We start from the raw sequence: 12,830 nt of genomic DNA, 5'->3' as shown, positions 1-12,830 counted from the left end.
ATGAAATAAGCTCTATCTGCATTATCAGCAGACTGTCAACATTTCACTACTCACAGTATTGTTTTTTTGGTTGGGGAGAGGACTGCATAAGTGTTGAAAACTAGACACAAGTACAAGTAAAAGCCTTCAAAAAATATGTATAGGATGACTGTGCTCTTAAGACCACAGGGTGCTTACTTTGCAATCATGCATCATTTACGTTTCTGAAATTTGCATTAAATGAGATTCTAAAATAGAAGGATAAGAACTTTAAATCTTTCTGCAGGTCTTGCTCAAGTTGTGTTCACTGTATCTGATAGAATGAAAAGCTGTGTTTCTCCTCTTGGACTTCTCAAGGCTAACTGTAAAATTCACAACACACATACACCCCTACCTCCGTGATAAACTAAAAGTTCCTCAGGAAGACAAACTTTTTTTCCCCAAAAAACATACGTGCAGGATGGTGAACAGTAGTAGTGTGGACTTTTCCAACACTCCCAACATCTCTAAAGTCACCCTATTAAGTTAACAGAAACTAGCAGGTCTAGGTTCCATTCGACTGGGCCATTAGTTTGGGCAGCTAGGTCAGGGCTAAATTTCCCTTAAAAAACAGCACAGTTTGAGAAATCACTGCCAAACTCTCCATTTCTTATGCTATTGGCAAAGTCAACTGCAAAGCGAATACTCAGCAACCGAGACCATGCCCCTTCGGGATGGGCTGGCAGAAACGGGGGAAGGGCTACTGGTCGGCCTGCCCAGAGTACAGCCGGGCCATTGACAAGCGCTGGGGTAAAGCTCTCAGCGGCCGCCGGCCCACCCAACGCCCAGCGGACCGGCGGCTGGTACCACCAATTTTAAAGGTAACCGCCGGAGGAAGTGGGAGGGGGGGATGTCATCGCCCTTGACGCTTCGGGGACCCGGCGGCCCTGCAGGGCTCGCCTCTGATGTCCGTGACGGTCAGAGGAGGCACCCGCAGTGCCAACGTCTCAGCAAAGCCACTTTTCCAGCCGGGGCGGGAGGCGCGGGGCGAAGTTGGCCACCGGCCGCGCGCGTCCCGTTAACCGTACCTTGTAACTGGGCGGAAAGGGACTCCTGGTGCTGCTGGTACTTGAGCGCCACCGCCTCGGCTTTCCGCAGCTGCGTCTGCAGCTCGTAGTAGAGCATCGCGCCATAGAGAAAGCCGAACACCACGGTCAGCAGCAGCAGCGTCTGGAAAATCCGCTTTTGCTTTCGGGAGCACATCCCGTTTCCCATAGTCCCGCCTGGACCCCGCGCCGCGGCTGCCCCCGCCGCCGCCGTCCCTTCCTCCCTCTGCCGGAGCGAGCGCCTCAGCAGCGGCCGCCGCAGGAGGTGGCCGGACGCAGCATGAGGAGGAGACGCGAGACACAAAAGCGGGGCCCGAGGGGAAGTGGCGCCCGCTCAGCCCCCGCGCGCCGAGGGGCGCGCAGCCATCGACGCCGCCCGGGCAGCGGCCGCCAAACTTTTGCGAGGCTGGCTCTCCGCGAGTGCCCGGGCCCGAGAGGGGGCCCTCCGCATACTTCCGAGCGGGCTGTGCCCGCGCCGGTCCCCAGACGCCGCCTGCCTTTTTTCCTCCTCCCCACTTTTTGGCTCGGCTGCCCCCGGCGGCGCTCGGAGTCCCGCCCCGGCCGCTCCCCGCCCCCTCGCGGCGGCTCCCACTGCGCGACTTTGTTGCCACCAGAAGGAGGGGGTGCGCGCCCAACAAAGGGTCCCGGCTCCAGGCGGCGCCTTCGCGCGCGGCCCGCCGGGGTAGGTGGACAGGCGGGGGCCGGCTGGCCCGGCCGGGTTTGGGGGATGGCGGGCCGGTGTCACTGACGGGGCTGCCGAACCTTGGCCGCCGCCACCTCCCACCCAACTTACGTGTCACCCACGGCCCCGCTATTCTGGCCAACGGGATTCCGGGAGGAAGTCCCACTCGGGCTCCCTGCTCATTGGGCCCGTCCGAGCCGCCGCTCCCTCCCTTCGGGGAGGCAGTGCGGGGCTCGATTGGACGCCCGCTATGTCCGTCCGACCCCGGGGCCGCGCCTTCCCTCCCACCGCGGGGGCCCGTGAGGGGCTCCGTGGGCAGGGCGGCCGCCTGGCGCCGGGGTGCGCCCACGTGGAGCGCGGGTGGATGGGGCGAGGCCGCGAAGCTGGGGGCGGGGAGGTTGGGGTGCCGGGGCGCCGTGTCCCGGCTTGCGGCTGGGCGAGGTACGGTGCGCACGTGTGTGAGAGTGCAAGTGAGTGTGTGTGTGATCCAGCACTCGGAATGCACGTGGGGAGAGGAGTACAGTGTACGTAAGCGGGAGAGTGGGTGGAAGCAACTGCTTACACTCTACCGGATACCCTTTCTTTCTTTCCCCAGCCGGTGGGCAGATGCGGCAGACACACGGGACGGCTACACCGTCAGCATAATCTGCCTAGCCCGACCGGAGATGTCTTGCCAGTTGACTCTTGCCCCATCCCGCGTGCTAGCGTGAATGCGTGTGTGCTCACGGATGGCAGGACGCGAGTCAGGAGACTCAGGCACGCTAACACGCTAGACTTACTGCTCAACTGTCCACATGGGTTGGGGAAATCAGCTTGCCTTTGGCAGAGGGGAAAGAAATGATCTCATATTCTTCCCCGGGCTCCAAACAATAATTTAAAAACAAATCTCAGAGGCTGAAATAAGTATGCGTACATTTGGTCATATGTATTTGCTTGACTGGTAGCAAAAATACATCAGTTACATTGCTAAGTTATTTTGAAGGCCAACAAAGGTTTCCTATGTAAAACTAAGTAAAACGTCATAACCACAACCCTCTTCAAAGAAAATCAAATTCAAAGAAAACAGTGCTTTTGTTCTTTTTATGTACTTGAGGGGGAAAATTGAGGTTAGGCATAAATGATAATTTTGTTTCTGCTCTTGACCTGACTTCTAAGAAAGTAAATTATTTCTCAAATGCCTCAGAAGTGCCATTGGAATTTATTTTATACTGCATAATTTTTATGATATTCTAAGCAGACTTTAGTTATCACTATCAATAAAAGCCAATGAGCGCTCCAAATGAGGGTAGATCTGCATAGCCAAATTAAACATAAAGATGGTCCCTGGTGAAGAACTTTTTTAGGTAGACTCTGAAATTAGAGAGTGCTAAAACCATAAAGTAAGCCTCATTATAACCTAGCTAGCCTATGACGTTTACAGTACCATGAAAACAAAGTTTGCCTGGCATCTGCTTTTCCCTAATAAGTAATAACTTACAATATAACAATAATTATATTGTTCAAAATGCTTTTATTTACAAATACACTTATCACACCCAGATTAAGTATTGGCCTCACAGTTTGGTAAAAAAATGAAAGTTTACTAAAGGGACTGTGATAGCTCTAGGACCTACCACACGAAGAAAGTTAGGGTTAGATCTAGGTTAGAATCCTGCTGTTTTTATCTCTTTCTCCTGTGGAAGCCAAGTTCTCATTCTTTTTAAATAAGTGATATTAACAACTGTGTCTGGTCCCTTAAAATGAGAACCTGGTTTAAAAAGAAAAAGATTTAAGGAAGTTTTAGAATTTTGTTCTGTCATGCAGATATACAGCCTCACTTGTTATTCAATCTACCACTGTTTGAATTTCCCTCTTTCAGTTTTACTCTTAAAAATGAGACTGGATAATTCCTGCGATCTTGTTAAAATTCTTTATAAAAAGTCCTTAACATTATCAATGTACAGTTTGCTAAATAAACTCTTCCTCCAAAAATACTACCAAAAATACTCTGGTGGAAATGAAGTTTTATAGCAATAATCCTGGCCCATACTAGGAGAGAAAATTCTTAACTGAAAAGAAAGGAAGGAAGGGAGGGTGGAAGGGAAGGAAAGAGAGAGAGGAAGGAAGGAAGAAATTGTACAGAGGATTTCATACATAACACAGTATGCAGCATTTAGTTGTATTGCAAAATCTTTGGAAAATTCTTATGCTTCTGGAATACATGATAACTCATTTTAAACCTCTGATTCCTTTGCAACTGATTTCAGACTCCAAAGGTATTCTTTGCCTAAAGCTGCTGGCTGACTCTACAGAATATAATAAATGTAGGCCATAAAACACAACTCAATATTTTAGTCATAAAATTTGAAAGAGAACAAAAATTATTACCTGGACTTATCCATTATTTCAAATTCAGGAAGGGTATGTAGAAGTACATAAAATCACTAATGGCAGTGTTTTTATAAAATTACTTTTCCAAGGTGAAGTATGCTGCTAGTTTCTTAAAAATATCAGTATAAAGCTTTTGAGAGGCCGACATTGGGGAAGCTACCCAGGACCTATAAATTGAATTTACATAACATTGCCTTTGGGTAGAACTTGTAATAGATGAGCTATTTCTACTGGTCCTGTGAGGTCCGTTGTTAGTTCTATTTTATTTTTATTTATCATTTTTAAAATATATATATTTCTATATGCCATATATTTAACAATATATATAATTTAAAAATTATATATCCTGAGGTATTTCACCAGTTTAATATTTTCTTTCTAAGGCAGGCAGAAATTAACTTGAAGATTCGAGGTCTTACATTTGAGAGTGACTAAGGTAATATTTGGGAACCTTAGCATTCTTTCCAGTTTTACTAAATTTGTCATTTCAATAAAATTTGTTCATTTTCGAAATAGGGAAAGGGAAGAAACACATAGTTGGATATAATTTGTAAAAATAGATGATCTAGAGTAAGGAGTTCCTATTGTCTGTGAAATTTTTCAATTAAATCTCCTTACTTCAAATTGAATTCAATAATTTGCAAAAGACATCAACACCTAAGAAAAGGTGGTAAATGTTAAATAATTTTTTTTAAAAATTTGTAACTGTGGCAATGGATGTTAATTAGAATTATTGTGGTGTTCATTTATTATGTCATATACCTGAAACGAATATAGTGTTATATGTCAATTATATCTCAATAAAAAAATAAAATTGCAAATGGCCTTTCAGTATTCATAAAGCACAGCTTTAACCTTTTTGTGTAAATTTTGCAGAAATCAACTATCCTTTTTCTGCTGTAGAAAGCTACACTCTCCATCTCTGCCTTTTTGCCACTTCACCCATTTGCTATCACCTAATTAACACATAGCTTCCTGCTTGCCACCTGTATGTACTTTGTTTTGAGAGGTAAAGGAAGCTACGTTCAAGGTATTCTGTTTTTTGAGGATCCTTTGAGAGATGTTTTGAAACTCCATTTCCACAAAATTTTGCTAATGACCAGGTAGTAATTGTTAGCGGACTAACAAAGTATGAAAATTATTTCATAATTAAAAAATGAAAATTACTTAGGAGGCCCTAAATGTGTAGATGTGTAGCTAGACTAAAGAAATAAGAGCTATCATTTCAAACGTCTTTAATATCCTTCTAAAGCAGGACAATCTAGCATACCATAAACTCTTGAAAATTCTAAGGTGCAAAAGCAATTGTTTGAATTTGTTGCTTAATGTTTTTATAGCTAACATATTACTTTAAGAAAATAGTTGCATAGAATGTTAGAATATATGGAAAGGGACCACATGTAAGACTCTGGTGGACTTCCCAAATCTTCCTTTGGCTCGTTCAGGCAGCTTTTCGCCAGCTCACTGTCTTCGGTAACTCAGAGACTTCAGACAAACAGACCGTGGGAAGATCAGCAGCCAGTGAAACATGACGTTTTTAATGTTCCCCAAAATGCATAGTGTATTGGTTTGCTTTGTATAAAAGACGTGCTTGGTTTATCCATGACCATTTTATAAAATTGGTAATTAAATTTTAACGTTATATGATAGGCATGTTTAGTAATTTCTTAATTGTCATGAGACATGGCTGATCATATTTATGATATAGCCAATGCGAAGTCCTGGGTCAGAAATTCAACATTCAATTTCAGAACTGTTCCTAGGGGAAATCATAATCTGCTCCATAAATGTTTTTTATGCTCTAGTTACAGAGATGTTTTGAGTCAAAACAAAGGGATATACTATCAATGGTTTTACCAAGGAAGGAAGGAAGGAAGGAATCATTAAGAGCCGAGTTACCTCAGCATTAAGTTCAACTCACATTAAAATTGTAAAATAAAAACACATGTCTTCCCTCACTCCGCCCCTTCTCATTCTATTCTCTAGTCAACTCTTCAAATCTTGGCATCCAACATCCTCGTAATCTCCTTTTGTTTCCCAGGATCCTTGTGTAGGACTATGCCCTTCACTCCCTAACATCCACCTACACACAGAAACATTGTCCTTCCCCTCTTGAAGACAAAGGACAAAAACCTAAAATAATCTTCCTCAAAATACCTATTACTGTCCTTCAAGTAATCAGTTATTCAAAGGAAAATGAATTGGATACATTAATTAATAGGAAGATATTAGAGGATGAATTATTAACTTAATATTACTCTCAAGAATTTTGTGAGAAAATATGTTAAGCCGAAGGACTGAACTCTAATGGCATAATCCAGGCTGGTGAGCAGATGAGTCATACTTATGGACAGAAGAGTTTCACCTTCTGCTAGTTAGTTCCTGATTCTTCTGCCCAATTGTAAAGGTGTTCAGGAACATTCAAGAGGTTACTCAAGAAACCTACGGCCAGGATACAAATCCCATTTAAGTTACAAACTGTCGATGAGGTCCACAGTAAATCAGTAACTGTTAGGACCTTAATTCTCTCATCTGTAAAATGCAAGGGGTAATCATATCTGTGCTGCCTAGCTTCGGAGAGAATAAGCCCATGGGATTCAAGAGAGAAGGCAAACTTTGGACTTCATTTAGATAAAACTGAATGTTGTAGTGATACTTGTCATTGTTGACCTAAATTTGTTTGTACATTTCTGGGAAACTAACAGTTGATTAAGAAAAAAAAAAAATCAGCTACCCAGTTTAAAATGGTAATTTTCCAATCATAATTATTAACTGAGCTTCTTTAATAGTTGAGAAGGGATGAATTATGACCTTAAAACAAAGGACTTTTCTTGTAATCCATTTATTCAAGCTAGATTTCTAATTCTTGGGTTATAATTTATGGACTAATGTTTTCATTATGCTTTATATGTCAATAATTTTCTCAAGCAGTTATTGTGTGCAAGGCACAATGCGGGGAGGGAAATGGATGGTGGAGGCTATAATGATGAATGGACCCTTTTGGTGAAGAGCTCATGGATCTGGTACTTGTTTATTTAAAGGCTAAATCGAAGCTCTGGTTGGAAATTCAATTACTCAAGGAGAGAGCAGAGCAAGAGAACAAGAGGCCTCATGTTGTAATCATGATTTCTAGAGAAGGAGGCCTGTTAGACAAGGCAATGGGATCGCTTAATCAGTAGAGGTAGTTCAAGCTGGAAAAAAGAAAAGGGATGCATAGACCCCTCAAAACATAGAAATGTTACTTTGCTTTCATTCTCTTTTGATGCAGGGCAAGGCCTTTGATTTGTGTGCAGATCTGTTGCTGGCTGGAGCTCAGCTCAGCCACTTAAGCCAAAGAACATCATTCAGATTCCAGCTTCAGCTTCTGTGAGTGGGGCAAGATCTTCAGGATGTTTGTATGGTAAGGTCATTCAATGTCAGTATGTCTAGATTGGAAGGAGTTTTTTCTTGGTTTTGTTTTTCACCTAATTTGACCGTGATTTTTCTTTCTGATACCAGCCATTATGGAGCTTTTCCAAATCACTTATCTCAATTTTCATAGAAACAACTCTTATTTTTTTCACTCTCATATTTCATTAGTTTATATAGCAGTTGATTAAATTACATAATTAAAATAGCAAGTGCAATTGCATAAACTGCTTTTAGAACAAACCACTAGTCTCTATGAGGCCTTCAGTTCAGTAGGCAGTCGCGGGTCGAGCAGAGATGAGTGTAAGCGCCAGGAGTCTTCAGCCCTGAAGTGCACAGGGGAGAGGCTGACTGACAGAGGGGAAAGTCTCCTGTCATCCAGTCATCCAGTGAGTTGGTTAAATGAAGTTATGGGCTTCTACCGTACATTGAAATGACTAGTGAGGTAAAAGGAGGAGTTGGTGGTCAAGAAAAGGTATGTGAGAGAAGTAACAGGGAAACCAAAGGTACTAAGAAGAGAACTTTGAGTGTTGTTGATACAACTACTGAAAAGACGTTGAAATAAAGCCTACAAGGAGGCCATAGAAGGAACTGATAAGGGCTGGGGTGGAAGATTACAGTGCGCTGGGGAATAAATGGGTGCCAGGTAAATAAGGGAAGAGGAGTAGGAAGGTGAACTCTGCTTTCGATAGTTTGCCTGCAAAGGAAGATAGATTGGGTGGAGCTGAGGAGGGGTTGAGGGAAAGTTTGCTGTGGGGGCTTTTGTTTTTGGATTAGCACACACAAGAATTTCTTCAAGGAGCTAGTAGAGAGGAAAACGTTAACGATTTGAAGTGCCACATTAAATACATTGGAATGTCTGGAACGTTATTTCTTAAGGCAATGCCCATTATAGTTCATTTTCCATTTTAGAGGCTCAATAAATTATGGAATGAATGGTCTTAAGAGTCACTAAGAGGAAGAAAATTGAAAGGATTGCCTGGCTAATTGAAAAAGAAATTTGTTTGAAGGCCTAAGATGGTGTGTCCTTGTATTAATTCACTCTGATTAAATGTGCACACCCCCCAAAATGGACATGATTGTATGATAATATCCCAAATAGAGAATCTGTAAAACAGTATGTATTTATTTAAGAAGAAAAATGGACTCTGCTTTGAATAACAGTAATTGGTCCATTTAAAACATTTTATGTATAACCGTTAGATATGTTTACTAAGTAGTTTATGACTTTTACAAATGTTTTGTAACACTAAATGCACAAAGGAGAATGTGAAATTGCATAAATAATATTATTGCAATCACGTAAAAATGTTTATAGAAAAAATAATTTGTTGTATATTGCTACTTTTAAGTAATCAGATAAAGAGGGAAAAAAGGTGGATATTTTCAATAATTCATGAAAATCTATTTGCTTCAGGATAATGATGCTTTCCACTCATTTGTTGGTTTTAACATTGTTGAACATATCCCTGATCATAAGATCTGTTTTTCTATTAAGGAGTGAGTTGATATACCATGGAAAAGGTGGGTAAAATACCCAGCCCTGGGCAGCCATTTCACACACATCTTCCCTCCTTCTCTTCCACCGTCAGTAATGAATTAAGTGAATTGTCTCACTGAGTGACTTTGGGACAGGGAAACTAAAGCAACCCCATGAAAACTGTTTTTGCTTCTTTCTTCTTTTTCTGCTTCTATTCTTGCTAGGACCTGCACCCCCACCTTACATGTGCCTTATAAAACAGATAGTGTACGTCCTCTTTGTAAAAGTCAAGGATGTAATGATTTTTTTTTTTTTTTGAGTCTTCCAGCACAATAAATAACATCTAAGGAGTGACTAGGTGGGGTCATCATGAATGTTTTCCAAGACCACCCACCCATCAAGACCCTTGGGTCCAGGGCATATGTGACTTATGGAGAGGACCTAAACCCTCGTCTGTGTTCCTGGATGCTTGAGAAGATACTGTGCACTGGACCACAATCCTCAGTAAAACCCCAGGCCCCAAGTAGAGATAAAATTCATTCTTCTTTCCTTTCTGAGGTTCTCAGATGCTCTGTCTCTACACTCTCTCTCTATCTTTAATAAAATCTGCTTTCACTTCCTTTCAGCTTATGTTGATTTTTATTCTGCTTGAGAAGTCAAGGATGTTCTTGGCTGGTCCTGCAGGAGCCCTCTGGGTCCTCAGACCCAGCCAGCCTGCATCATCTTCAGATGTGACTTCAGTGTCCCTTTCAACATCTGCCTTTACCAACAGTGTCTCTAGCACTATGTCTAGTACCTAGTAAACACTGATCACGTTTTAACTGAGTGAGTGAATAAACTTAGCATACAATGTTGTCTATTGTCGTTCTGTGACAAAGATCAAAATACGTAACAGAGGAATTTATAAGATAGAGAGATAGGAAAGAAAGAAAAAAATCTGGGGAAAAATGTAGAATAAAATTTATCTGATTTTAAATGTAGCGTAATTTCTAAGTAGGGAAGCCTTAGGAGAAATCAGAAATGAAAAGAAATAAATACATTGGATTACTTGAAATTCAAAATTGTCACACTTCAAACATTACTAAGAGGTTTAAAAGCAGACACGTACAGAGAATATTTGCATAGATTAGATAGATTGCATAAATTACACAGATCTAACAACTTTATATAATTGTATCCATATTGCTAAAACACTAAGATAATAAAAAGTTGCAAAGTTCATAAACAAATAATAGTTCAGAAACAGTTCATAAGCAGATAATTCATGGGCAGGTAAACAACCAGTAAATATGTGAGAAAGGATTCAATCTCAGTAATCACAGAAATGAAAACAATACTAATAATCTCATAACTAATAAAAAAAGCAAGGTTTTTAAAAAAGTTTACATTAAGATTGGCTTCATGTAGTCAAAAATATATTTTTTTAAAGATTTTATTAATTGTCAGAGAGAGAGAGCACAAGCATGGGGGGCAATAGACAGGGAGAGAAGCAGGCTCCCCACGAAGCAAGGAGACTGACTCGGGACTTGATTCCAGGGCTCTGGGATCATGACCCGAGCTGAAGGCAGACACCCAACTGACTGAGTCACCCAGGCACCCCTCAAAAATGTTTTAAACAAAGATATTCTGCAAAGGAAACTATGAATTGATACATTTTCTGAAAGGCAAATTGGCAATTCAGATCAAGGACCATAAAATATTCATACCTTTTTTCAATAATTTCTCTTCTAGGAATCTATCCATTGAAAGTAATCTAGAACTCAAGAAAAAATTTTTGCATGCAAAGATAATTATCACAAGGAGTGCCTGGCCTACTCAGTTGGTAGAGCATGCAACTCTTGACTTCAGGGTCCTGAGTTTGAGCCCCATGTTGAGTGCAGAGATTACTTAAATAAGTAAATAAACTTAAAACAACAACAATAACAATGAAACAAAGGTAATTATCACAAAATTAGTTATTGCAAAAAAAGTAGAAACAAACTAAATGCTGAACTATTTGGAAATGGTTAAATAAATTATAGTATAAATGGTATATAAAGAATAGACTATTGTGATATAATGATTTATAAGAAATATACATTTGGTCATTCAGATGACCAAAGTATATTTCTCAGGTATATTTGGTCTCCATCCACAGTTTCTGAAAATGCCATAAAGGTGAAATGGGTGTCTTGTTAAGAATGAAGGTGACTTTTGGGCCCAACCCAAGGTCAAAAGTAGGGAACTAGTAGCCAGGAGGACCAAATGTGTAATTAAAGTATTGAAACTCTCAATCCCATCCCCAATGTCAGGGGGAGGGGCTGGAGATTGAATCAGCCAATGGGCAATGACTTAGACAATTATGACTATGTAATGAAGCCTCCAGAAAAACCTAAGACAGCTTTTTGGTCCTTTATTTCAGAGAGCTCCCTGATTGGTAAACAGGTGGAGCTTTGGGGAGAGTGGCATACCCAGAATGGGCATGGAAGCCCCCCACCCTTTCCTCATACCTTGCCCTATGGATCTCTTCAGTTAGCTGTTGATTTGTATCTTTTATCATATCCTTTAATAAACTGGTAAACCTAAGTGTTTTCCTGAGTTCTGTTGAGCTGCTCCAGCAAATTAGTCAAATTTAAGGAGGAGGTTGTTGGAACCTTCGATTTGTAACAGGTTGCTCAGAAACACATGTAATAGCCTGAGGCTTGAGCCAAGTATCTGAAGGGGTTGGGACTGGGGGTACAGTCTTGTGGGACTGAGCCCTCAACCTGTGAAATCCGACACTATCTCTGGGTAGATAGCATCAGAGTTTTTTTTTTTTTTTTTTTTTTAGATTTTCTTTATTTATTTGACAGAGAGAGAGAGAGAGCACAAGCATTTGGAGTGGCAGGTAGAAGCAGGCTTCCCGCTGAACCTGATGCCGGCTTGATCCCAGGACCTTGGGATCATGACCCCAGCTGGAAGCAGACACTGAGCCACCCAGGCACCCCTAGATAGGATCAGACTTGAGTTGAATTCTCGGATTGCCTGCTGGTGTCCAAGAATTGCTTGGTGTTGTGGTTGGGAGGAGCATACCTCCATGCTGGAATTGGGTCCCAAATCTCTCAAAGAAATATTAAGCAGATACCAAAACTAGTTGTTTAGCTTGGAATCTTCAGAAAGGGACCCTGAAGAAAGCTTTCATGTGGAAGAAGGTTATTAGGAAGAATTCTCATGAAAAGTCAGGATAGCAGGAAGGATGGCAAATGAGCAGTCCCAAGGTAACTTTTGCTCACTCAGAAGAGCTCTGGAAAAAGCGTAGATCACACCTCAGAGTTGTTCCCATAGGGAGCAAGAGAGCTGGCATATTTATATTACTGCTCCACGGAGTCATTAATTAAGGGTTCGGTTGAGGGGCATAAAGTCCCAGAAATTTCCCTGTCCTCTGTGCAAATAGCAAAGTGGCCACAGCAGCCCGAGTCCCAGGTACTGGCTACCACAGGAGTGAAGCACACCAGAGCCCGGGGGAAGGAAGATGGCGAAGGTTTTCCAGCAAATATGCGTGGGGCGGTGACATACATACCTGCTGAACTGGTGTTTGTAAAAAATGCCCCGTAATAAGATGAGTGCTGAATGCGAAAAAACAAGGTGCAAAGTACTGTTTAACGGGTCCAGATTTACACCATGGCCTGAAATAACTAAAAAACTAAACAAAATACATGACACAATGGTTCAGCCCTAAGGCATCTGGAACGAGTGATTTTAGAGAGAGAAGAAACACACGAGGTGAACCTGATGGCCGCTCTAACTGCTTACTGTCTGGCAAGAGAAGGCTACCGCAGAGAAGGAGGAGCCCAGGTGGGGTGCGGCC

The 12,830-nt window shown here is 41.8% G+C and overlaps 1 protein-coding gene and 1 long non-coding RNA gene across 6 annotated transcripts in view; one reads left to right on the top strand and one right to left on the bottom strand.

Annotated features, from left to right (window-relative positions):
* GOLIM4 (golgi integral membrane protein 4) overlaps positions 1-1,375 on the bottom strand; it is a 74,893-nt gene extending 73,518 nt beyond the window's left edge. For all 5 annotated transcript variants that reach the window (XM_011222630.3, XM_002917429.4, XM_019797722.2 and 2 more), the window contains exon 1: positions 1,047-1,375. In XM_011222630.3, the coding sequence (XP_011220932.2) occupies positions 1,047-1,233 (187 nt within the window). In that variant the 5' untranslated portion in view covers positions 1,234-1,375. The remainder of the gene's footprint in view (positions 1-1,046) is intronic.
* Positions 716-9,714, top strand: LOC117802768. The gene is made up of 3 exons (XR_004626297.1): positions 716-839; positions 7,385-7,516; positions 9,325-9,714. It is a non-coding gene; the product is annotated as an uncharacterized LOC117802768 (long non-coding RNA).
* The last annotated feature ends 3,116 nt before the right edge of the window (positions 9,715-12,830 follow it).

Source organism: Ailuropoda melanoleuca, chromosome 1 (assembly GCF_002007445.2).
Source record: "Ailuropoda melanoleuca isolate Jingjing chromosome 1, ASM200744v2, whole genome shotgun sequence".
In the NCBI taxonomy this organism is placed as follows: domain Eukaryota; kingdom Metazoa; phylum Chordata; class Mammalia; order Carnivora; family Ursidae; genus Ailuropoda; species Ailuropoda melanoleuca.
Note: the sequence above shows the minus strand (reverse complement) of the source record. Positions and strands in the feature narration are given on the sequence as shown.